This window comes from Bubalus bubalis, chromosome 2 (genome assembly GCF_019923935.1).
Source record: "Bubalus bubalis isolate 160015118507 breed Murrah chromosome 2, NDDB_SH_1, whole genome shotgun sequence".
Classification (NCBI taxonomy): domain Eukaryota; kingdom Metazoa; phylum Chordata; class Mammalia; order Artiodactyla; family Bovidae; genus Bubalus; species Bubalus bubalis.
In genome coordinates, this window is record NC_059158.1 from 44,351,075 (window position 1) to 44,373,229 (window position 22,155).

Genomic DNA, 22,155 nt, shown 5'->3' on the forward strand with positions numbered 1-22,155 from the left:
AGTGGCGGCTTCCTGCCCCGCCCACTCCCGAGCGGGTGAGGAGCCCCGGGCTCCCCCGAAAACCCGGAGCGGATTTTGGCCCGCTACTCGCGTGGGTTGGGGCCGAGTGGAGCCCCCGCGGCCCGGAGAAACTGGGTCCGTCCCCCCTGACACGCTCCCCGCGGGAGTTTTAGCCTCGCGGTGTGCGAGGAGCGGAATGTTAGATTCGGCTCTCGCCCTTCCCCGGGGGCTGGAAACAGGAATCCCTGTCCCCACTCAGCGCAGAGCAACGTGGGCTCCAGGCTCCCCGAGCACAGTCGGGCTGGAGACCCGGGCTCCTGGGTCCCAGCCCCCAAGCGTCCGGCGCTCCTCTAAGTCCGCGGCCGTGGCTCCTGTCCTCACTTCCTTCCCTTTTGGCTCCTGCTCTCGGGGCGGGCGACGTCGGGGGGGAGCGGAAAGGGCGGGAGGGCCCGGGAGTCTGGCGGGGCGAGGGGGGGGGGGCGTACAAGGGGGTGCGGAAAAGCCGGGGACGGGCTCGGTCCGGGGACGTGATCGGGGGCCGGAGACCGACGGGAACGGCAACTCGGGAGCCGCGCTGCCCCCACCCGTCCTGAGCAGGTCAGAGCCAGAGCCCCCCGTAACCCCGCCCGAGCCCGTGCTCCTGACCCCCGGTCCACACAACGCCAGGCCCCGTGTGCCCCTGCAGCGTTGCCCCCCGCCCCACCTCCCCGCGGGGCTTCCCGGCGACTACCTGGAGCCCACCTTCTGGGGCCCCGCGCCCCCCTGACAGCCCCCTCCCCGCTCCTGTCTCTCCTCAGGCGCCCCCATGGCCCGACCCCGCTGACTCCTTCAGCCGGCCATGCTCCCGCGGCCCCTGCGGCTGCTGTGGGACACGAGCCCCCCCGGGGGAGTCGTGCTGAGCAGCTTCCGGAGTCGAGACCCCGAAGAGGGTGGGGGCCCCAGTGGCCGGGGCGGGGGCGGGGGGCAGGAGGAGGAAGACGACGACGACGACGACGAGGTGAGGCGCGGGCGGCATGTGTCCCGGAGACTCTCCCCGCTGCGAGTCTGTGTCCCTGCGTCGCTTCCTGCCTCAGCCCTTGCTGCGCCTCTCGCCGGAGTCGGCCCGTGTCCCCCAGCGGGGAGCCCCGGCGTTTCCGAGGTTCTGTGCGGCACAGACACTCAGGAGCCTGCCCCGTTCGCGCACGGCGCGTGTGGCTGGCTGGCCTGCGGGTCCCTAGCCCTCTCCGCCCGTGCTCGAGTGGCCCGTCCCTCCGGGCGTGGAGTCTAGGTCCCTGTTTCCCTCCGGGCGTGGAGTCTAGGTCCCTGTCTCCCTCCGGGTGTCTGTTTGGCGGGGAGGGGTTTGTTTCCACAGTAACCCGCTCCTCCGACTCCGGGATTGGGGAGGGAACCCTTCTATTTCGTGACCCCTCCCCGCTCCGCCGCCTGGGGCTGGGCGGAGGTGGGGAGCCGAGGCTCTCGGACCGTCGAGGGCGGTCCCGGGCCGAGTGGCTGGTGGTCACCTGCTTCTCTCCGGGGCTAGTGGCAGGAGTAGGATTCGGGCCTTAAGAGGGGCCGAAAGTTGGATTTGGGGCCCCGAGGTTTTGGACACTCTTGTCCAGAGTCTGGGTGAGGACTGACTGGGTGACTAGCAGGGCTGGTTTTTCGGGATCGGTTGGGGGAGCGGCCGGGGTCACATGACTCTGTGAGTCTAAACCACCCCCCGCCCCCCAACACACACACCATCCCCACTTCCCTTTCTCCTTCCTGTATTGGGATCGGCGCCGCCGCCCCGAGGGGGGTCTCCAGAGCTGAGGAGGGACCCGGAGAAAGGGGGCTAAGGGGACTTACTCTTTGGGCTTGGCTAGTTCCTGCGGGGGAGGGCGGAGCATGCGGTTGTGCCTGTGACTGAGGTTTCAGCTTCTCTAGATCGCTGCCTCAGGCTTTCTGCCTCTCTTGCTTCCCCCTCCTCCTACCTTTGCACCTTGATTCTTGGCTGTTCAAGGGTTCAGCTCTGGGGGGAAGGGGCTGCAGCAGTCACCAGGCTCAGGGTTCCTGCATTCCATCCAACTCCCCACTGCAACCCCTTAGACTTCACCGGGCCTTGAGGCGGCTTGGGGGGGGCTGTCTGGGCCCCAGTGGGGAAGACCTGGGGTCACCAGCCCCCCCAACCCCTCGTACTCGCTGGTACTGTCCCCCTCCGCAACAGGTGAGGGGCACAGGGAGGAGCAGGGCTTGGGGGTGAGGCTTGAGCAGTGGGGTGGGGTGTGGAACCATCTGACCTCCCCTTCTTGCTCCTCCAGGCCCCCGTGTCTGTCTGGGAGGAGGAGGAGGATGGTGCTACCTTTACAGTCACAAGTCGCCAGTATCAGCCTCTTGATTCCTTGGTGAGATTATAACTTTGATGTCTCACCTCTGACCTACCACCTCCCAGTTCCCCTTCCTCCCACTGACTTTCTGGCCAGAATACTAGGTTGGAGGTTTGGAGACTGGACTCAGCTGTGTGACTTAGTTCGAGTCATTTGCCCTCTCTGAATCCTAATACAATGAGGCTGAATCATCTCCTAGGTCTGGGATTTCTCCCAGAGATCTAGCGGGGGAGAGTTGAAAAAAGGGTCAGTGGCTGGTGCTCTGTCTCCCCCAGGCCCCAAGGCCTCCTCTGCGTTCCTCCCGGAAACTCCGAGCTGGCACCCTGGAGGCCCTGGTCAGACACCTGCTGGACGCCCGTACATCAGGGGCTGACATGACCTTCACAGCAGCCTTCCTGGCCACTCACCGGGCTTTCACCTCCACGCCTGCCCTGCTAGGGCTTATGGTTGACAGGTCAGGCTACTAAAGGACCAAGGGTCATTGACATGTCTTGACTTTCTAAAGCCAGAACATCCCACCCAAATAGTCAAAACCGCTAGGGTTTTGGAAAACATGGACACATAGAATCTCTTCCCTTCCCCAGGCTGGAAGCTCTTGAATCTCATCCTGCTGATGAGCTAGAGAGGACAAAAGGGTAAGTGACCCCTGATTCTGACTTCACGGTTTTCTCCGGCCAAGCAGCAGCCTGACACCTAATCCCCGGTGAATTCCCCTTCTCCCAGGGTAGCCATCTCTGTACTGTCAACCTGGCTGGCCTCTCACCCTGAGGATTTTGGCTCTGAGGTCAAGGGTCAGCTTGACCGGCTTGAGAGCTTCTTTCTTCGGACAGGGTATGCAGCAGGGGAGGGTATTGTGGGGGGCGGCGCTGACCTCATCCGCAACCTCCGGTCCCGGGTGGACCCCCAGACCCCTGAACTTCCTAAGCCCTTGGCCCTCCCCGGCGATCCCCCTGCTGACCCCACGGATGTCCTGGTGTACCTCGCTGACCACTTGGCCGAACAGCTGACCCTGCTAGATGCGGTGAGACCCTGACCTCTGACCCCATGACCCCTGCCCCCCTACTAACCTGTCCCTAACTCCACATCCTTACCTGGCTTCCAGTCCTTCCTGGTCCAGCTCCCAGCCTCCTCTGTCCACCCAGTTTTGACCTTTCCCCATTTCCCCTTGATTGTTGCCCTTCAAACCCTATGCCCCTCTGGTTCCTTGGCCACATGAGATCCTCACACCCCTGACATTGGAAGGCTGACCTCACTTGACTATGAACTTTAACCTCTTACCTCTGCCCTGCAGGAGCTGTTTCTCAATCTGGTCCCCTCTCAGTGCCTGGGGGGCCTGTGGGGTCACAGAGACCGGCCAGGACATTCTCACCTGTGCCCATCTGTCCGGGCGACTGTCACACAGTTCAACAAAGTGGCAGGGGCAGTGGTCAGCTCTGTCCTGGGGGCTACCTCAACTGGAGAAGGGCTTGGAGAGGTGACCGTACGGCCACTTCGTCCTCCCCAGAGGGCCCGGCTCTTGGAGAAGTGGATCCGCGTGGCAGAGGTACGAGAGAGGCTTGGCTCTGTTGGGGATCAAGGTGTGGAAAGAGGTCCGTCCGAAAGCTGTGATCTCTATCTGTGACCCCACAGGAGTGCCGTCTGCTCCGAAATTTCTCTTCAGTGTATGCTGTGGTATCAGCCCTGCAATCCAGCCCCATCCACAGGCTTCGGGCAGCCTGGGGGGAAGCAACCAGGTGGGGAGGACAGGGCCCTGGAGGGGAGTCAGGGCTCGGAGTCGGGAGCTGAGCTAGGCCCCTCCTCAAGGCCGCTGCCCCCCACCCTCCAGGGACAGCCTCAGAGTCTTCTCCAGCCTCTGCCAGATTTTCTCTGAGGAGGATAACTATTCCCAGAGCCGGGAGCTCCTCCTGCAGGTGAGGCCCCATTCCCTGGCATTCCTGCCATCTCCCTCCACCCCCATCCCCCATGTCACCTTGTTCTGTCACCGTCAGGAGGTGAAGCTGCAGCCCTCTTTGGAGCCAAATTCCAAGAAGTCCCCGAGGTCTGCCTCCCGGGGTGGGGTGAGTGACCACTGGGGGTGGAAGCGCTAGGGTTGGGAAGGGGGCACAGCAGGGGGAGGAGAATTAAACTTGTTCTGGGGCAATGGGTTAGGAAAGTGCAGAGGGAGGGGGATCCCTGGGATTAGTGGCAGGGGTGACTGACTCTCTGACTTCTGACCTCAGGGTGTGGTCCCATACCTTGGCACCTTCTTAAAAGACCTCGTAATGTTGGACGCAGCCTCTAAGGATGAGCTGGAGGTCAGTAGTGTGTGTGTGTGTGTGTGTGTGCGCGCGCGCGCGCGCGCATTATGGTGATGGAATGAAAAGACCTCAGGGTCAGACAGGCCACCTCTTTCCAGAGGGGGCTGCAAGGCAGAAGCAGTAAGGGCCAGGACTCTGTTATTTTGGCAAATCTGCTTAACCTTCTTGTGCCTCAGTGATCTGTAAGTGGGAGACTAGTGACAGTATCTACATCAAGTCTTTCTTATGAGGGTTGAATGAATTAATGTGTGGCGAGTGCTCAGAGCACGCCTGAGGTGCAAGCATATGTACACAACGTTTGATAAATAAACCAAAGCTGGGATCTTGGGCAAGTTCCTTTTCTGATCTCTAGTTTTCTTCTCTGTAAATTGGCCACAGTTTCTACCTGTGATGTTCAATATAAAGGGCAAGGTAGTGGGCTGAGGGTGTGATGGGTAAGAGGGGGGAGGAGCGGGGGGCCAGAGGAGTCACAGAGGCCAGTGTGGGAAAAGGGGATATGCTCTCTGTGGCAGGGTTGGGACCCTCACCCCACCCCCTTCCCCTTGCAGAATGGATACATCAATTTTGACAAGCGGAGGAAGGTGAGGAGAGTGCTTGGCCATATGCCAGCCATCTGTAGCCCCATCCCAGGAGGGGGAGAGGAGGGCGAAGTCAGAGCTCCCTGGATTGGGCCTGCTGCAGTCTGTGGGCTCCTTCCTAGGAGTTTGCTGTCCTTTCTGAGCTGCGGCGGCTCCAGAACGAATGTCGTGGCTATGACCTCCGACCTGACCCCGATATCCAGCGGTGGCTACAAGGGCTCCGGCCACTGACAGAGGCGCAGAGGTGACTGGCTGGGTGCCGTTGGGACTCCAGGGCACAGGCTGAATGTGGGGGTCAGTGTGTCCTGTCCTGACTTCTGCCCATTGCCCCCTCCCCAGCCATCGCGTGTCCTGTGAGGTGGAGACGCCTGGGAGCGGTGACCCACCTGCCCCGCGGGTGCTTCGGCCAACACTGGTCATCTCGCAGTGGACAGAGTGAGGGAGTCAGTGGTTGGAGGGCAGTCTCTTGGGGACTTGTCCTTCTTCTTCTGACCCTCCCAATCTCCTGTCACTCCAGGGTGCTGGGTTCTGTTGGGGGTCCCACCCCCCTCGTCTCCTGGGATCGGCCCAGTGTGGGAGCAGAGGAGGTGCCTGGAACCCCCGCCCCACTGCTGACCCGGCTGGCCCAGGTGAGCTCCGCTCCTGAGCCTCTGATCTCTACACAGACCCTGACTTTGTGAATCTTTCTCCCTTGGCTTTCCTGCCTTCATGCCAGTTCTGTGTTGTTGGTCCCCAGCACATGAAGTGGCCGTCTGTCTCATCTCTGGACTCTGCCCTGGAAAGCACCCCAGCCCTGCAGAGCCCAGCTGACCCCAGCCACCTCTCTCCCCCAACTTCCTCCCCGCGGCCTTCTCGAGGTCACCGCCGCTCAGCCTCCTGTGGTTCCCCGCTCAGTGGGGGTGCAGAAGGGGCCTCCAAGGGGCCTGGATGTGGGGGAGGGGCGCCTGGGCCAGGGACCTCTGATTGCCGAATCATCCGAGTCCAGATGGAGCTGGGGGAAGACGGCAGTGTCTATAAGAGCATCTTGGTGAGAGCTGTGGGTCAGGACGTTGGGGGTGGAGATGATGTCTTAGGTGTCAACAGCCAAAGGGGAGGATGATTTTAGTTTTAATTGACCTTTGGTTTTAGCAGCCATGTTTTATTTTCAAAGTTACTTTGTATTAGCTGCTGCACTCTGAACTTTGGGTGTCCTCTGAGATTCTCAGAACCAACAGTGGTTTCCCCAGAGGGAACAGCCCAGCAACCATGTGGGCTGGCCCATGGGGTACAGGGGGCCACCATGTTGGGTTTCCCTGATAACTCAAAAGTCTGGACAAGGGCAGCCTTCTCTGTGGACATGGCAACCCACTCCAGTATTCTTGCCTGGAGAATCCCATGGACAGAGGAGCCTGACAGGGTACAGTCCACGGGGTCGCAAAGAGTTGGACACGACTTGGCAACTAAGCAGCAGCAGCAGCCTTCTCTGGGTGGGATCACTGGCTAGGGTTGGAATGACGCAAGGCCAAGGTCATCATTGCAATTAATTGCTCTTTTGGTCTGCTGTCCTGCCAGGTGACAAGTCAGGACAAGGCTCCAAGTGTCATCAGTCGTGTCCTTAAGAAAAACAATCGTGATTCTGCGGTAGCTTCGGAGTACCAGCTGGTGCAGCTGCTCCCAGGGGAGCGAGGTCAGGGGCTGGGAGGGAAGGCAGACTCGGGAGGAGAGTGGCGCCCGCTGGTGGGAATGCTGCCACACCCAGGGGTTGTGTGGGAATGACTGTGCTTGACACCTTTTTCTGAACCTTCAGAGCTGACCATCCCCACCTCAGCTAACGTCTTCTACGCTATGGACGGAGCCTCACACGATTTCCTCCTGCGGCAGCGGCGGCGGCGGCCCTCCAGTGCTACAGTGGGCCTCGCCAGTGGCCCTTCTGCCTCGGGAACTCCCCCAAGCGAGGGAGGAGGGGGTTCCTTTCCCAGGATCAAGGCCACAGGGAGGAAGATTGCCCGGGCACTCTTCTGAGGAGGAAGCCTTGTTGGTTCATAGAATTCATGATGGCCATTCCAAATGGCCATCCTGAATGGTGGCAGTTGCCACATAGGGAGAATATCCAGAAGGGTGGCCACCCACCTTGGGGCAGTGAAGCGCCACTGGTTTACCAGATAGCCAAGACTCAGCCCTGTGAAACTGGTAATCTTGATGCCTAAGCTGGATACCTGTGTATAGCTTCTCACCTGCCATGAATGCAGCACACAGCTAGTGCTGGGGAAAAGATCTGTTTTTGATTCCTGGACACATCCTAGCATGCCAAGGGCCAAGGAAAGGCCTGGAAGGAGGAGGAGAGGAAAAGCCTAGAGGCTCTGAGTCCCAGGGGAAGGGAATGGCAAGAGACGGTTTCTCGCAGGAGCCTCCTCTTCCTACTCGGGAGGTTCCTGTCGCTGCGACAACACTAATAAACCAGACACTACCTGATCGCCGCCTGTCCTCAGTCTGTGGGCTAGCTGCCGGGGCTGCGGAGCTGGCCGGAGGCAGACCCATGGGAAAGAGGGGCCCAGCCGAATCTATCCGCGAAAGCTGGATGCAGGGGCTTGGTGGGAACCGTTTCCTCAGAATGGTTTATTCCTCCCCAGCAACCTCTTCACCCCTGGTCCCTTTATTGGCTCTTACATTTTTCTCCTCAGTTGTTACACACCCACGTCAAGTACCCAATTAAAGCGATCAGTATGAAAAACACCCTTGGCTCTGAATTCCTAAGACAATTTTAGGACAAAAAAATGGAAGAACCACTTCATGGACAATGTACAAACTTGGAGGTCTTAGAATATCACAATGCATTATGTGCTGGGATCTGAAATCAATTTAAGCTACATTTAAACAAAGTCTAGGAAGAAAAGAGACTAAAAAGAACTAAGATGCCAGGGCTATTTTGAAGATGACAAGAAATCAGCAAAAGAGGATTACCATGTTCCATTCTGGGGTTGTAGGTTAGAGAATCTTGAGTTTTTCAATTAAACTTAACTTTTCCCCCAAATTGTCTCACTGTCAATGCCCTTTTCTTGGTTGCTTCCAATCAAGAGAAGAGAGAGTTAAGGCTTGCATATACAGGCAAGAATTAGGTTTGAGACATTTTGGATTTTAGTCTCAAGAAAGAAGGGTCACTCTGCCACACAGAAATTCCAGTGCAAGAATTTTGGATCTGAGAGAGTAATGCAGGCGATGTAGGGGTGAGGGGGAAGGGACAAGAGGAAAGGATGGAGACAATACAACAGAAGTGGCTGGTCAGAACACGCCAGGTATTTTCACATTTTATTAGCTACAGTATAGACCCTAGAGCTGCCTCATTCCTTCCCCTCCCCCACCCCCCAGGACAGGGTCAGGCTTTCCCAGGAGCTCCTGCCTTTGCCGCCTGCGCCCGCTGAAACTCCTGCTGCAGCTGAGCAAGGGTCTCCCTCTGTTGTTCTGACTGCTGCTCTAGGTCTCGGAGCTGGGATTCATATCGCTTACTGAGGAAAGGCAAAAAAGCAAATAAGGAGAAATTAGTGAGACTTACTCTTGAGGGTGCTGAAGACAAGGAGATTGGTCAGAAACTTGAGCTCTAAGGGGAGTATGAAGAAAAGGGAAGGAGTTGAAGGACCTGCTCAAATGGGGGCTACTCTGGAGAATGCCTCTACAAAGGTTTCTCAACACCTTTATCCCAACGGATCAGGTACATCACAGTGGGGTGGAAGGAAGACTCACATCTCAGCTGTGATGTAGTCCAGCCTTTTTCCCACTGTGGCCCGAGCTTCCCCAAGCTCCTGTTTGACCAACACGGGCCCCAGAAGTTTAAACACCACGTTGGATCCATCCAGCAAGGCCAGTTCCTGATGGAGGAGTGGGAAAAACATGATCAGAATCACTTCCAGGATAGGTCCCTCCTCGCCCCACAAATCTCAGTCTCTCACCTCCTTCACGATATTATTTTCTGTTAGTTGTGCCTCTAGTTTCTGCCTCCCTGACATGGATTTACTCAAGTCTGGCGGATGAAAAGGTTTGTTTAGAGACATCTCATGTGCCACCCGATCACCACAATCCTGGTGAGAACGTGGAGCTGAGGAAGCAGCCAAGGATGGGCAGGCGGGACAGGGAATGCGAAGAATACAGAGAAGGGCAAGGAGCCGCAGGCTGGGGCCGGGGGTGGGACAGAATGCATTATTCGGGTGTAGACTTGGGTTGTGAGGGAATTGCCGCGAGGTCACCCCTACCCTGCTCCCTTACCCTTCTGCAGCTGTTGATATTTCTCCACTTCCCCCTGCAGCTTCTTCTGGATTAGCTCAGCCATGGCGGGGACGAAAGCCTGCGGGTAGCGGGAGAGGGGCGATGGGTCTCGCTCTGGAAGGTACCCGGGCTCCCCTTTCTGGCCCGCGGAGGTGACAGCCCTCTTGAGAGGCAGCCCCTCGGGGCACCCACTGCAGTCTCTCCTCGTCCGGGATATCGACTCACCCCCGGCCTCAGGGAGTGGCAGAACCCCGAACTCTTCAACCGAACCGCTCCCCGACTCACGCTCTCACTTCAGTATTGATGAACCCGGAAGTAAATAGAGAATGCTGGGGAAAGACGGCACCGGAAGCTGTTATCTGACGCACGCCGGGAAATGTAGTTCTAACATGGTCAATGTGTGGCGTTCTGCTAAAAAGACCAGACGCCGAAGGATTTAAGGCAAGATGGAGAAACCGAGATGGGAAAAGAAACTGCACGGTTGCTTGGGTCTTGGCCTCGGAGTGCCCGTCTTTCATCACTTGGGCATAAGTTGCCTCACTGGGGGCCTTGGTCCCGCCCCTCAGTGGGGAGCGCACCCTCATTAAAGATGGCTCCTGGGAGGCTTCAGACCTGGAACGGCGCTGATTGGATGTGTCTCGGAGGACTTCCGGGAGTTTTCCATCCGACTGTGGAACAGTGGAGAGGAGTTTGCACGTGGATCGTGGTTCGAGTGGGCTAGATGGAGACAGTCCCCGAGCCGGGCAGTAATGTCCCACCCAAGAAGGACAGACTGCAGACCAAGAAGAAGGTAGGGATCTCCTTGGGGTGGAAGGGAAGTTTTTAGTTGCGGGGTTCGAGGGGCGGGGCGAAGGGCCGCGGAATACGAGGGATCCTGCTCTGCTGGTAGAAACCACGGCGATACTGGGAGCAAGAGACCACTGGGACAGCTGCCGGAGCTTCTCCAGGTCCCCCTCGTAAACGGAAGAGGAATCGAGAGCTCCGCCCCCAGAAGCCAAAGAAAAATGACACCTCAAAGAAGTTTCGGATCTCGAAGAAGCCCCGAGAACTGAAGAGTCCGAGGCCTCAGCGGAGCTTATCTGGGGTGAGCCTGGGACCTCCCGGGGTGCCGAGGCAAGTCGTCTTGTGCTTTCAGGGTCGGGGGGTTGGGGTCAGCTCGAGCCAGTTTCTTAATTGCCTCCTCCCTGCCGCAGGCCCAGGACCCATTTGCAGGCCCCGCCCCCGTCAGTGTGGAGGTGGTTCAGAAGTACTGTCGCATTGACAAATCCAAGGAGGTGAGGACTAGTCAGAGAGTGGGGAGCGGTTGCAGGAGGGAGTGTCTGGGTGAGTTGAATGGAGGCGGGGCTCTCCTGTGACCCCCACATCCCTCGGTCCTTCTCTCACTCCATCCGCACCACCGATGTTGTAGCTACCACATCCGAAGACCAAGACGCGAAGTCGACTTGTGGTGGCTGAAGCCCAAGAAGAGGAAACAAGTGTCAGAGCTGCTCGATCTGAGCTTCTGCTTGCTGAAGAACCTGGGTGAGTGGACCCTGATGTGGGCCTCCCCAACCCCTGCTTTATGGGGCTCTCATTTCTGATTGTGACGCTGGGACACCCACTTCTTATTAGGAAGCTTTAATGCAACTATCGCGCTCACTTGCAGGTTTCTGGAAGGAGAGGATGGGGAGGACACGGCGAAGATTCACCAGGCTGACATCGTGGAGGCTGTGGACATTGCAAGTGCAGCCAAAGTGAGCCTGAGAATGGCAAAAGGGCCAGTGGGTCAACTGATGGTGCAGAATAAGACGGGAGTGGGGACTAGAAGAGAAAATTCCTGAAAGGAACCAACTCTCTTTTTTCTTTTCTTTTTTCCACTATTCCCTTCTCCAGCATTTTGACTTGAACTTGAGGCAGTTTGGACCCTACAGGCTAAATTACTCTAGAACTGGGAGGTAAGTTTGAATTCCAGTGACTTTAGCCTAGCCCATCTCAGCCATAGCAGTGTACATCTGGGTTGTTGACGTGGGGAGGGTCTTGTTATTTGCTTGTATGTGTGATAAGCGTGTGTGGTAACATCTCTCCTCTCACCTGGAGAGGAGGAGCTGGCGTGGGACAGACCCTTGAGTCTGGGCGCCCGCCCTACACACACGCCTTGAACTGACACCCTGCCTGTCCTCCACCTTCAACAGACACCTGGCTTTTGGAGGACACCGGGGTCATGTGGCTGCCCTCGACTGGGTAACAAAGAAGCTTATGTGTGAGATCAACGTTATGGAGGCAGTGCAAGACGTCCGGTCAGTGGCCTTGGTCAGCGGCCGGTGGGGATGAAACAGCCCGTCACTGATCAGTCGACAGCTGGTGACTCCCTTTCACATTGCTCCGCTCCTCCACCCCTCTCAGGTTTCTGCATTCTGAGGCACTGCTCGCTGTTGCCCAGAACCGCTGGCTTCACATTTACGACAACCAGGGCATCGAGCTCCATTGCGTCCGCCGCTGTGACCGGGTCACCCGACTTGAGTTCCTGCCTTTCCACTTTCTCCTGGCCACAGCTGTGAGTGACTGCAGAGTGCAGGGACCAGATGGCAGCCCTGAGAAGACCGTCCCTCCCCTGGGGCCCCAGTAGGGGGAGGACAGAGGGCAATCCGGCATCCTTCCCTCTCTCTCTCACAGTCAGAGACAGGGTTTCTGACCTACCTGGACGTGTCAGTGGGAAAGATTGTGGCAGCTCTGAATGCTCGGGCTGGACGGCTCAGTGTCATGACTCAGAACCCTTACAATGCCGTCATCCATCTCGGACACAGTAATGGTTGGTGCCTGGCAGAACTTTAACCCTCACCATCCTGTCTTGCTTTTCTTTTTGGCCATGTCATGTGGCTTGTATGATCTTGGTTCCCTGACCGGGGATTGAACCTTGGCCCACAGCAGTGAAAGCTGAGTCCCACCCCCTGGATCATCAGGGAATGCCCCAGCTTTTCGTCTATATTTGTACTTAACGAGTCCCTTCAGGTTGCCCCTCTGCTCCCCTCTTTTCTTACCTCTTGGCCCTGAATCCCCCTCTTTCGCAGGTTTAATCGCCTCAGCACCCTATTAGTAACTTCTGCTCTTTGGTGCGCAGGGACTGTGTCTTTATGGAGCCCAGCCATGAAGGAGCCACTGGTAAAGATTCTCTGTCACCGAGGTGGAGTCCGGGCTGTGGCAGTAGATTCTACAGGCATGTAAGTCAGTTGTTTGGGCCTGAGGTGCTGGGGCCGGGGGCGGGGGGCGGTGGGGTGGTGTCTCAGCTTGAGAGAAAGTCCTCAAAGGTAGTGTGCCTTTGGGAGCACAGACTCTGCACCCAAGCTGGCCTTAAATCCTGGTGTTACCCCTGACCAACCATGTTGGCAGGCATGTTAGGTGAACTCGGTGTACATGGTCTTCACCCTGAGACTGGGGATATGAGTATCTTGCTCAAGGGCCAGAAGACTTTAAGGGGCCCGATAGTAAATATTTTAGGCTTTGTTGGTAACGGAGCACAACTGAGTGTTTTATGTAGGTTCTTAAATAACAAGAGAAGAAACAATGGATGCCAAATTATTAATGAAATGAGAAAAACAATTGAATGCAATATTTGTGTAATATAGGTCTACTCTTGGAAATAATTGGATTCCTGTTTTTGTTTGTTTTTCTGCCATGCCATGTGGCATGCAGGATCTTCAGTTTTCCAACCAGGGATGGAACCTGCCCCCCCTTGCGTTGGAATTGTAGAGTCCTCACCCCTGTACTGCCAGGGAAATCCATGAATTCCTGTTTTTGAGCATAGCACTTAGTTTAGTTGAGGTTCAAAGTTAGTGTTCCAAATCATCCAACTCAACTGCAAATGTTTATCTACAGCTGCCAATTTGTGAAGAGGTTTTGGGTATTTTGGGCTTCCCTGGTGGCTCTGACGGTAAAGAATCTGCCTGCAATGCAGGAGACCCGGGTTTGATCCCTTGGTCAGGAAGATCGCTTGGAGAACAGAATGGTTACCCACTCTAGTATTCTCGCCTGGCGAATTCCATGGACAGAGGAGCCCAGTGGGCTGCAGTCCATGAGGTCACAAAGAGTCAGATACGACTGAGTGACTAACACTTTCACTTTTGAGTATTTTATCTTTGCAAACATCTTTTCACACAGATAGATGATAAGACGGATGGTGCTTGAAATGCTCTGAAGTGATGTGTGTCACTGAGATTATAGTGTTCTGGGCAGCAGTGCAAAGAGATAAGATGTGGTGTCTGCTTGACCACAATACTGTGCTACCTTAGCACAAAAAGCAGCCACAGAATAAGTAACCAAATGAGTGTAGCTGTGTCCCAGTTCAGTTCATTTGCTCACTCGTGTCTGACCCTTTGCGACCCCATGGATTGCAGCAGGCCAGGCCTCCCTGTCCATCACCAACTCCCGGAGTTTACTCAAAACTCATGTCCATTGAGTCGGTGATGTCATCTAACCATCTCATCCTCTGTCGTCCCCTTCTCCTCCTGCCTTCAATCTTTCTCAGCATCAGGGCTTTTCCAATGAGTCACTTCCTCACAGCAGGTGGCCAAAGTATTGGCATTTCAGCTTCAGCATCAGTCCTTCCAGTGAATACTCGGGACTGATTTCCTTTAGGATGGAGTGGTGTGATCTCCTTGCAGTCCAAGGGACTCTCAAGGGTCTTCTCCAACACCAGAGTTCAAAAGCATCAATTCTTCAGCACTCAGCTTTCTTTATAGTCCAACTCTCACATCCATACATGACCACTGGAAAAACCATAGCCTTGACTAGATGGACCTTGGTTGGTAAAGTAATGTCTCTGCTTTTCAATATGCTGTCTAGGTTGGTCATAACTTTTCTTCCAAGGAGCAAATGTCTTTTAATTTCATGGCTGCAATCACCATCTGCAGTGATTTTGGAGCCCAGGAAAATAGGCTCTCACTGTTTCCCCATCTATTTGCCATGAAATGATCGGACCAGATGCCATGATCTTCGTTTTCAGAATGTTGAGCTTTAAGCCAACTTTTTCACTCTCATCAAGAGGCTCTTTAGTTCTTCTTTGCTTTCTGCCATAAGGGTGGTGATAGCTGCATATCTGAGGTTATTGATATTTCTCCTGGCAATCTTGATTCCGGCTTGTGCTTCATCCAGCCTAGTGTTTCTTATGATGTACTCTGCACATAAGTTAAATAAGTAGGGTGACAATATACAGCCTTGACGAATTCCTTTTCCTCTTTGGAACCAGTCTGTTGTTCCATGTCCAGTTCTAACTGTTGCTTCCTGACCTGCATACAGATTTCTCAAGAGGCAGGTCAGGTGGTCTGGTATTCCCATCTCTTTAAGAATTTTCCAGTTTGTTGTGGTCCACACATTCAAAGGCTTTGGCATAGTCAATAAAGCAGAAGGAGATGTTTTTCTGGAACTCTCTATCACTGTGTCCCAGTATGACTTTATTTATGAACACTGGCACTGGAGTTTTCAAATAATTTTCTGTAGAGCTTGTAGGCTCTACAGAAAGTGGTGGGCTGGTTTTGTTGACTCATGGGCCGTAGTTTGCCAAGCTTGGCCTTCAGTTAGGAAACTGTTGTAGATGTGAACACCAGTCAAGGTATTCAGAGGCACACATGGTGCCTGGTAGGTGGGGAGTGCTGTTTCATCATCGTTGTAAAGACAACTGTTCTCTTTAGGTCTGGCTGGTGCTGTGGGGGCTTTGGGGTGGCCAGTCCGCTTTGAATTTCCACCCTTCCTGAGAGACTATTTGCGTTTCCACAGCTGTTTTGTCTGGTTTGTATTGTATGTATGTCTGGATCTGGCAGACTTTCCCACAAGTTCCCACGTGTTTTTCTCAAATTCTTTCATCCATTAGGCATTCATTGGGTGCCAGCTGTAGGCTGGGTTCTGGGGGTATAAGGATGAATCTGCCCTGGTGGGGTGTTCCAGTTACACTTTATTTACAAACACAGCTGAGGAGTTGGCGGGCCGGGCGAAACACTCAGGTTCTGCTCAGTCGTCTCCCGTCATCCCACCTTTACCGTGTCCGTCGCTGGATGCTGCACCCCTGCCCACAGCTTCTCCCGGCCTGCTCCCTTTCTGCCACATTGCCCTCACCCAGAACACGACTTCTTGCTAGCTGTCCCCATAGCTTCATGTTCTTCAGCCATCAGTCATGGCAGACACAGAATCACTGTTGGCTGAGTGCTCCTCGGGAGCCCAGGCCCTGCTGGTGGCTTTGGCTGTATCGCCCCATTACTGCTCACGACCTGTGAAGCCCTTGCTGCTTTTCCCCTCCAGGGTCTGCTGCTTCCAATCCTTGCCACCTCACAGTTCCAGCCTCTGGTTCTTCCTTCTTTTAGGGTGTCCTGTCAGAATACTTCTTCCCACATGGCTTTCTTCCTCGTATACCACCGCTCAGGAAATCAGAATGCGGAAGCCCAGTGGCTGTGGAAAGCCTGCTGACTGCTTAGGCCCCCGGGGCCCTCTGGTTGTGTCTTTGTGGATCAGTGGTTTGGTTCTTCCCCTTTACTCCAGGTCTGTGTCAGTCTGGATCTAGGAGAGTGGGGGCCTCTTCCAGGGCCTTCTGCCTTCTATGGGCCCCTGGACCCGAGCTGGACTTGGCCTTCCCTGGGCTGCCTAGGTCAGCTGCTTCTGCTCAAGGCTCCATCAGTTGTTCACAGAGGTTTGGCCAACAGCCCAATGCCAAACAGCTCTGGTTCTTGACTTTGGGCCCACTCGTGTAGCTCTGGTCCTCCGCAGGGCTGCCTCAGACCGGCCACAGGGGCTCCAGAGATGCCACGGGCTGTCCTCAACAGGCTTCCTGGAAGCTTGCATTAGGATTGGACTGGAGCCTCAGAGTTGATCTGTTTCTTGCAAGTTCAGTAGGATGGTGGCATGGTCTGGACGCTCATCTGGCTACCAGGTGGGTGTCTGCACAGAGGCTCCCAGAGGTGGGTGTGGGGGGCAGGAGCCAGCGGGTGCCCTTGAGTTGTTGGCCCAGTGAAGGCTGTGACCTGTGTCCCAGGAGCCCTCAGCAAGTCCTGGTTTGTGCTCATGACCTCTCCCTCGGGTGGAGCTGGGCCCTGTCTGTCTTGTCAGGACAGGTATCCAGCTGGGCCTTGCATCAGTCCCATCACAGGCCAAGTCTCTGCTCAGAGGAGCGCCTTAGTGTTTTCTTCCTGGGCTCACAGTCAAGGTTAAAATGTGAGTCTTCAGCTTCTGCCAAACAGACATGCCCTGACCTGGCTGGCCGCCCTTCAGCATCTCTGAGCAACTTGAATATCCATAGAAACTCCAGCCTCTGAAAGTAAATGTCTTATGCGGTACACACATCCTTAAGAGAACTTTTGACAATTCTTTTTTAATTTAACTGTATAGGGTCTTAGCTGCATCACATAGGACCTTTCTAGTTGTACCAAGCAGGCTTGGTTGCTCCATGGCATGTGGGATCTTAGTTCCCAGACCAAGGATGGAATCTGTGTCCTCTGCATTACAAAGCTGATTCTTAACCACTGGGTCACCAGGCAAGTCCCTTTCTCGAGAGGATCTGGTCACCAACCTTGCCCTTCCTCCTTCTAGCGAAAGGGGCCCTCTAGCGCATCACTTCCTTGCTTTCTAAGGTTTTCTCGGGTCCATGCAGCCTCCACCTTTTGGCCTGTCACTGCCAGAGAGCCACTTTGGGGACTGTCGGCCTCCCATCTGACCTTCAGGAGCCTCTGCAGTTTGTCCCCGCCTGGCCATATTCCACCAGCCGGGAAAACAAACTCATTTCCATCTTCCTGTCTCCACAGTCTGATGTTCATTTATTTAAACCTGCTGTATGTCTGTGTTTCTTATGCTTTTTTAAAGTGAGTTTCATTTAAACCTTTTCAGTTTTCAGCTACAATCTTTAAATTGCTCCTTGTGCTTTCTATTTTTATTTATCCTTGCCCGTGCTGGGTCTTCACTGCTGCGTGGGCTTTTCTCTAGTTGCGGTGAGCAGGCTTCTCATTCGGTGGTTTCTCTTGCGGACCATGGGCTTCAGGGCACGAGGGTCTCAGTAATTGGGGCATGTGGGCTCAACTCCCAGGTTCTAGAGCACAGGCCCAGCTGCTCCGCGGCATGTGGGGTCTTCCCAAATCAGAGACTGAACCCTTGTCTCCTGCATCGGCAGGGAGATTCTCCAGCACTGAGCCACCAGGGAAGCCCTCTTGTGCTTTCCTCACTTGATCTTAGCCAAAAGGCTGAGAAGCAATCCTCTTGTGCTTTCTTGATTGTTACCTAGAATGGCTCAAGTCCCACAAAGCCCTCCCTGACCATTGCCATCAGCCTTTCCCTCTGTTGACTGCTGGGCTGCCTGTTTGTGTGATGCGACCTCACACCTGAGTGTAGATTGTCACATGCATCCTCCCTTTCATTCACATGTGTTGAGAAAAGACAGTAAAGACAAAGCTCTGACTTGAATTTTAGCTCCACCACTCACCCCAATCCTTCAGTTTCCTCTCTGTAAAAGGGAAATGAAAAGAGGCGGGTGGTGGTAGTGGTTCCGTCCTTATCAGTCGTCTTCTCCCCCGGCAGACCTGATGCTTCATGCTGTGATTAACTTCCCCCTCTCACTCCCAGGCACATGGCCACCTCTGGCCTGGACCACCAGCTGAAGGTCTTCGACCTGCGAGGGACGTTCCAGCCTCTGAGCACTCGGACCCTGCCCCAAGGAGCGGGGCACCTGGCGTTCTCCCAGCGGGGACTGCTGGCAGCAGGAATGGGCGACGTGGTCAACATTTGGGCAGGACAGGGCAAGGCCAGCTCTCCTTCCCTGGAGCAGCCCTACCTCACGCACCGGCTCTCGGGCCATGTGCACGGCCTTCAGTTCTGCCCCTATGAGGATGTGCTGGGAGTGGGGCACAGCGGGGGCATCACCAGCATGCTGGTCCCTGGTGAGCAGGCAGGGCTGGGGCTCCAAGTGGTGACCTTGCAATGGAGGCTCTTGTGGGCCAGACCCTGAGACAGCGGGGGGCTCCTGTCAGGCTGGAGCAGGTTCCTGTTATAGTTCCACATGCCCCCTCTCCCTCCAGGGGCTGCCGAACCCAACTTTGATGGCCTGGAGAGTAACCCATACAGGAGCCGGAAGCAGCGGCAGGAGTGGGAGGTGAAGGCGCTGCTAGAGAAGGTGAGGATGCGCCTGCGCCCCCGCGGGCTGGGGCGGGGGTCTTAGGAAGAGAGGGTTTCAGCAGTGCCTCTGCTTTCTGTCCCTCTTTGGTGTCACCTTCCTGTGGATCCTTACCCGTCCCTGTCCCTCTGTGTCGCATCCAGGTGCCCGCCGAGCTCATCTGTCTGGATCCACGAGCCCTGGCAGAGGTCGATGTCATCTCTTTGGAGCAGGCAAAGAAGGAACGGGCAGAGAGGCTGGTACGGAGCGGGGCCCCGAGGGCCCAGGCACCCCTCCCCACCGCGTCCCATCCCCACCACATCCTCAGAAGCACAGCTCCCTGCCGCGGAGGCTGCTGCACCTTTCACCTCCCTCCCCTTCCTCAGGGCTACGATCCCGATGCCAGGGCTCCCTTCCAGCCAAAGCCGAAGCAGAAGGGTCGCGGCTCGACGGCAAGTCTGGTAAAGAGGAAGAGGAAGGTCATGGACCAGGAGCACAGGGTGAGCGGGCACCGGGGGTGGGCTGGGCATCCCAAGGGGAACGCCCTCCTGCTGGCCCCCTGGCCTCACCCACCTGCCACTTCTCACCTGTCTCTCCCCACCCAGGACAAAATCCGCCAGAGCCTGGAGCAGCAGCCGCAGAAGCAAGAGAAGGCCAAGCCCACAGGGGCCCGGCCGTCGGCCCTGGACAGATTCGTGCGCTGAGTCAGGCTCCCGGACGTGGGAGAAACATTCTCTCCCCACGCCCACCTGTGGGGAATTACCCATCCCTGGAATGAGGAGGGAGCAGGGAGCCCCCTTCCTCCTGGGGAGGACAGCTGGTTCCTGGGGTGAGGGGTGGTCGGTATTAAAAAGGAACGTGGACTTTTGGATACCGTGTCTCAATCATCCCGTGAACCTGTCCCCTGCCTGTGTGCACCCTGGGGCTACTCTCAGACGTGAGAGGCTGTGTCTCCCCTCTGGCCCCACCTGTCTTGCGGGCGCTGTGGCCTTGTACGGCTCCCTAAGGCCTTCCTCCAGGGAGAGGTGTGCTCCAAGTCCCTGGAGGTGGCCTTCCCCACCAGCAGGCTCTGGTAGCCTCTGGGTTTCCCAGGGTTGTGTTCTGAGAGTCCTGGACCACACACTCAAAGAGGAAAAAAGACAAGTTTATTGAGGGGCCTGTGCCCCTCCCCTGCCATGGCTGGAGAGAACAAGCCAGCGTGTGTGGTTCTTCCTGAAGACCATCTCTGGGGCTGGCAGGCCAGGCAGCCCCCTAGGTCCCTCCTGTGTCCCTCAGTCTTCAGTGACAGCCCGAGCACCTGTGTGGAGCAGCTTGCTCAGCTGCAGCCAACTAGCGCTCCTGCTTTGGGCCTGGGAGAAAGAAAGTGGCAGGGTGCTGGCTGGACCCTCCATTCCACACCCCTCTCCTGGGCCTTCAGGCCCTCTCAGCTGTGAAGCCAAGCTATTAACCGGCATCGCAGGATGCCCAGGAGCCCCTGGAGCCAGGAGCAGAAGGGTACAGTTCTTTCCCCATCAGAGCCACTCACTAGCTTCCAGGCTTCCTGCATCTCCCAGGGGTCTAACTTGTGGGATGTCAGAAGGAATTTCCCATAGCAGCACCGATCCAGGGGGTAGTGGGTGGCACCAGCCAGCTTGACACAGTGGGTTGGGGCAAGGCCTCCTCGGCGGGCACTTAACCCCACAAAAACATCCTCCAGGGGCAGAGGGGGTGCCCGGCTGGCCACCTTCAGGATGAGCTGCACAGCAGAAGCTGATAGCACATAGCCCGTGCCTGAGGCATAGGGGGGAAAGGGGCCCCAGGAGGGAGGCCACTGCTCCTCCGATACCTGGTGCTTACCTCCCGGTGACCGAGAGGGCTGCACCCGCCAATGCACGCGACCCAAGTACAAGAGAGGCACTGGCTGGCTCCCCAAGGTGGGGCTTCTGTCCCACTTCTCATCTCTAGCCTTCGCCTTTCTCGGGGGCCCCACGCCCGTCTCCCATTGCTCCCAGCGGCCTCCCCGCCTGACCAGCTCCGACACCAGTTCGGGGACGTTGACGAACACATCATCGTCGGTCTTGAGGATGTAGCGGGCCGTGGGGCAGTGTCTGTCGGCCCAGCTCAGCCCGCTGAGGGTCTTGAGAGTGAGGTTGCGGTAGGAGTCCTGGAAGGCTGCCTGCATGATGTCCCCGTGGGCCGCCGACTCCCACACCAGGTTGCTCCCGCGCGACCCCCAGCCGGGCTCTCCCAGCAGGAAAACAGTCTGCACCCTGAGCCCGCGGGCCTCGCGCAGGCGGCCCCAGGAGGCCCGGATGGCGTTTCTCTGGTTCAGATTGTCCGGGGCGGTGCAGACCAGGATCAGGAGGAAGGGTGGGGGGCCGGGCGCGCCGCACGCCGCCTCGTTGGGGATCAGGAGGCGGGGCAGGGCCAGGGGCGGCCCGGGCGAGGCCGGGCCGGGGAGCAAGGAGGCCAGGGAGAGGCTCAGCAGCTCTTCCCCGAGGCCGGAGGGCCCAAAGAGGGTCCAGACGAGCAGAAGCAGCAGGGCGGCCAGGAGCAGGCGCCGGGACAAGCCGGGGCGCATGGTGCGGCGCGGCCAGAGGGCACCTGGGGGGAAGAGACCGGGCGTGGTTAGAGGCCGCGGAGCGCGGCTCTCAGACAGCGGCCTGCAGCGAGCCACGCCCGGGACGGGGCGGTGGCCGGTGCCGACGCCCTAAGCTGCCCTCGCGGCGGGGCCCGCGGGGACGTTACCTGGTCGGCGCGGCCGGCGAGGCCCGGCTCCATGGCCGGCCGTCTCCGCTCGCCGCCCCTCCCCGCCGGAAGGCGTGGCGTGCGCGGCCCCCGCCGATAGCTCCGCGGCTGCGCGCTCGGCGAACACAGACTGGAGGGAGCGGGGGATGCGCAAGGGAGTTTTTGCCCAAACGGGAAGCGGGTTTGGATCCGCGGGCCTCGGCCACATCGGCCGGACGCCGTGCGGCCAGCGCCTCCCCCGACCCACCCCCGCGCGGCGGGGCTCAACGTTTCCAGGTCACCAACACCAGCATCTCCAGCCTTCGGAAACGTACGGCGGTCAATAGGCAGATACTCACCTAACCGGCCGCTGGCTAGGCTCAGCTACCTGCGCAAGCCCCAACACCCCGCCAGCCAGCAAGGGGAAGCCGGGCCTTGGAAAGTCCGAGGGCGCCCCCTCGAGGGTCAATGTGCGGGTCAATGTGCGGCTCCTCCCTCTACCCACCTGGAGAGGGGCACCAATAGGTAAAAAGGTTGCTTCTGGCAAGGGGGGGGGGGGGGGGGGGGCGGGGTGGCAACAGCATAGCTTTAATCAAGACCAAGAGTGTTGGGAGCTCTCTAGAATATACCTGTCAACGCAGGGGACACAGATCCCACCCCAGGTCCCGGAATGCCGCATGCCCTAGGGCAACTGAGCCCAGGGACCACCACTACGGCGCTTGCACACTACCCTGCCTACACACTAGCGTGCCGCGGAGCCTGTGCTCTGCAATGAGCAGCCATGCTCACAACTAAAGAGAAGCCGAGCGCAGCGAGAACAGAAAGACCAAGACAAGGTCAGGGCAGCTGAGTGGGGACATCAAGCGAGTGTGAAAAATGACCAACAGGGCCCGGTG

The 22,155-nt window shown here is 57.1% G+C and overlaps 4 protein-coding genes across 9 annotated transcripts; 2 read left to right on the forward strand and 2 right to left on the reverse strand.

Moving 5' to 3' along the window:
* Positions 1–453: 453 nt before the first annotated feature.
* Positions 454–7,932, forward strand: RGL2 (ral guanine nucleotide dissociation stimulator like 2). 4 transcript variants are annotated; one of them, XM_025271773.3, is made up of 18 exons: positions 454–597; positions 798–997; positions 2,280–2,363; positions 2,621–2,799; positions 2,930–2,980; positions 3,069–3,366; positions 3,637–3,888; positions 3,975–4,078; positions 4,171–4,255; positions 4,334–4,402; positions 4,565–4,639; positions 5,191–5,223; positions 5,343–5,464; positions 5,560–5,655; positions 5,738–5,849; positions 5,957–6,247; positions 6,772–6,886; positions 7,007–7,932. In XM_025271773.3, exons 2-18 carry the CDS (start codon positions 839–841, stop codon positions 7,219–7,221), a joined length of 2,340 nt encoding a protein of 779 aa, XP_025127558.1. In that variant the 5' UTR covers positions 454–597; positions 798–838; the 3' UTR covers positions 7,222–7,932. The 4 variants fall into 4 exon arrangements, with proteins under 4 accessions (XP_025127558.1, XP_025127571.1, XP_025127564.1 ...); XM_025271786.2 differs by lacking the exons at positions 454–597; positions 2,621–2,799 and having other exon boundaries at positions 860–997; XM_025271779.2 differs by lacking the exons at positions 454–597; positions 798–997; positions 2,621–2,799 and adding an exon at positions 1,327–1,605.
* A 539-nt stretch (positions 7,933–8,471) lies between these two features.
* Positions 8,472–9,838, reverse strand: PFDN6 (prefoldin subunit 6). Of its 2 annotated transcripts, none has more exons than XM_006050316.3 (5): positions 9,682–9,838; positions 9,457–9,535; positions 9,144–9,214; positions 8,938–9,062; positions 8,472–8,702 (listed from the first exon to the last, which is right to left on the reverse strand). In XM_006050316.3, the coding sequence occupies exons 2-5, from the start codon at positions 9,518–9,520 to the stop codon at positions 8,573–8,575; spliced, it is 390 nt and encodes a 129-aa protein (XP_006050378.1). In that variant the 5' UTR covers positions 9,521–9,535; positions 9,682–9,838; the 3' UTR covers positions 8,472–8,572. The 2 variants fall into 2 exon arrangements, with proteins under 2 accessions (XP_006050378.1, XP_044787420.1); XM_044931485.1 differs by having other exon boundaries at positions 9,457–9,600; positions 9,682–9,821.
* Positions 9,839–10,084: 246 nt separating this feature from the next.
* Positions 10,085–19,424, forward strand: WDR46 (WD repeat domain 46). Its single transcript, XM_006050314.3, has 15 exons — positions 10,085–10,246; positions 10,346–10,540; positions 10,650–10,730; positions 10,865–10,977; positions 11,102–11,189; positions 11,329–11,390; positions 11,628–11,732; positions 11,839–11,989; positions 12,109–12,244; positions 12,554–12,653; positions 18,028–18,341; positions 18,480–18,574; positions 18,718–18,813; positions 18,940–19,053; positions 19,159–19,424. Exons 1-15 carry the CDS (start codon positions 10,178–10,180, stop codon positions 19,255–19,257), a joined length of 1,818 nt encoding a protein of 605 aa, XP_006050376.1. The 5' UTR covers positions 10,085–10,177; the 3' UTR covers positions 19,258–19,424.
* Positions 19,425–19,676: 252 nt separating this feature from the next.
* Positions 19,677–21,749, reverse strand: B3GALT4 (beta-1,3-galactosyltransferase 4). 2 transcript variants are annotated; one of them, XM_006050313.2, is made up of 2 exons: positions 21,619–21,749; positions 19,677–21,136 (listed from the first exon to the last, which is right to left on the reverse strand). In XM_006050313.2, exon 2 carries the CDS (start codon positions 21,111–21,113, stop codon positions 19,977–19,979), a length of 1,137 nt encoding a protein of 378 aa, XP_006050375.1. In that variant the 5' UTR covers positions 21,114–21,136; positions 21,619–21,749; the 3' UTR covers positions 19,677–19,976. The 2 variants fall into 2 exon arrangements, with proteins under 2 accessions (XP_006050375.1, XP_006050374.3); XM_006050312.3 differs by lacking the exon at positions 21,619–21,749 and adding an exon at positions 21,281–21,438.
* Between the last annotated feature and the right edge of the window lie 406 nt (positions 21,750–22,155).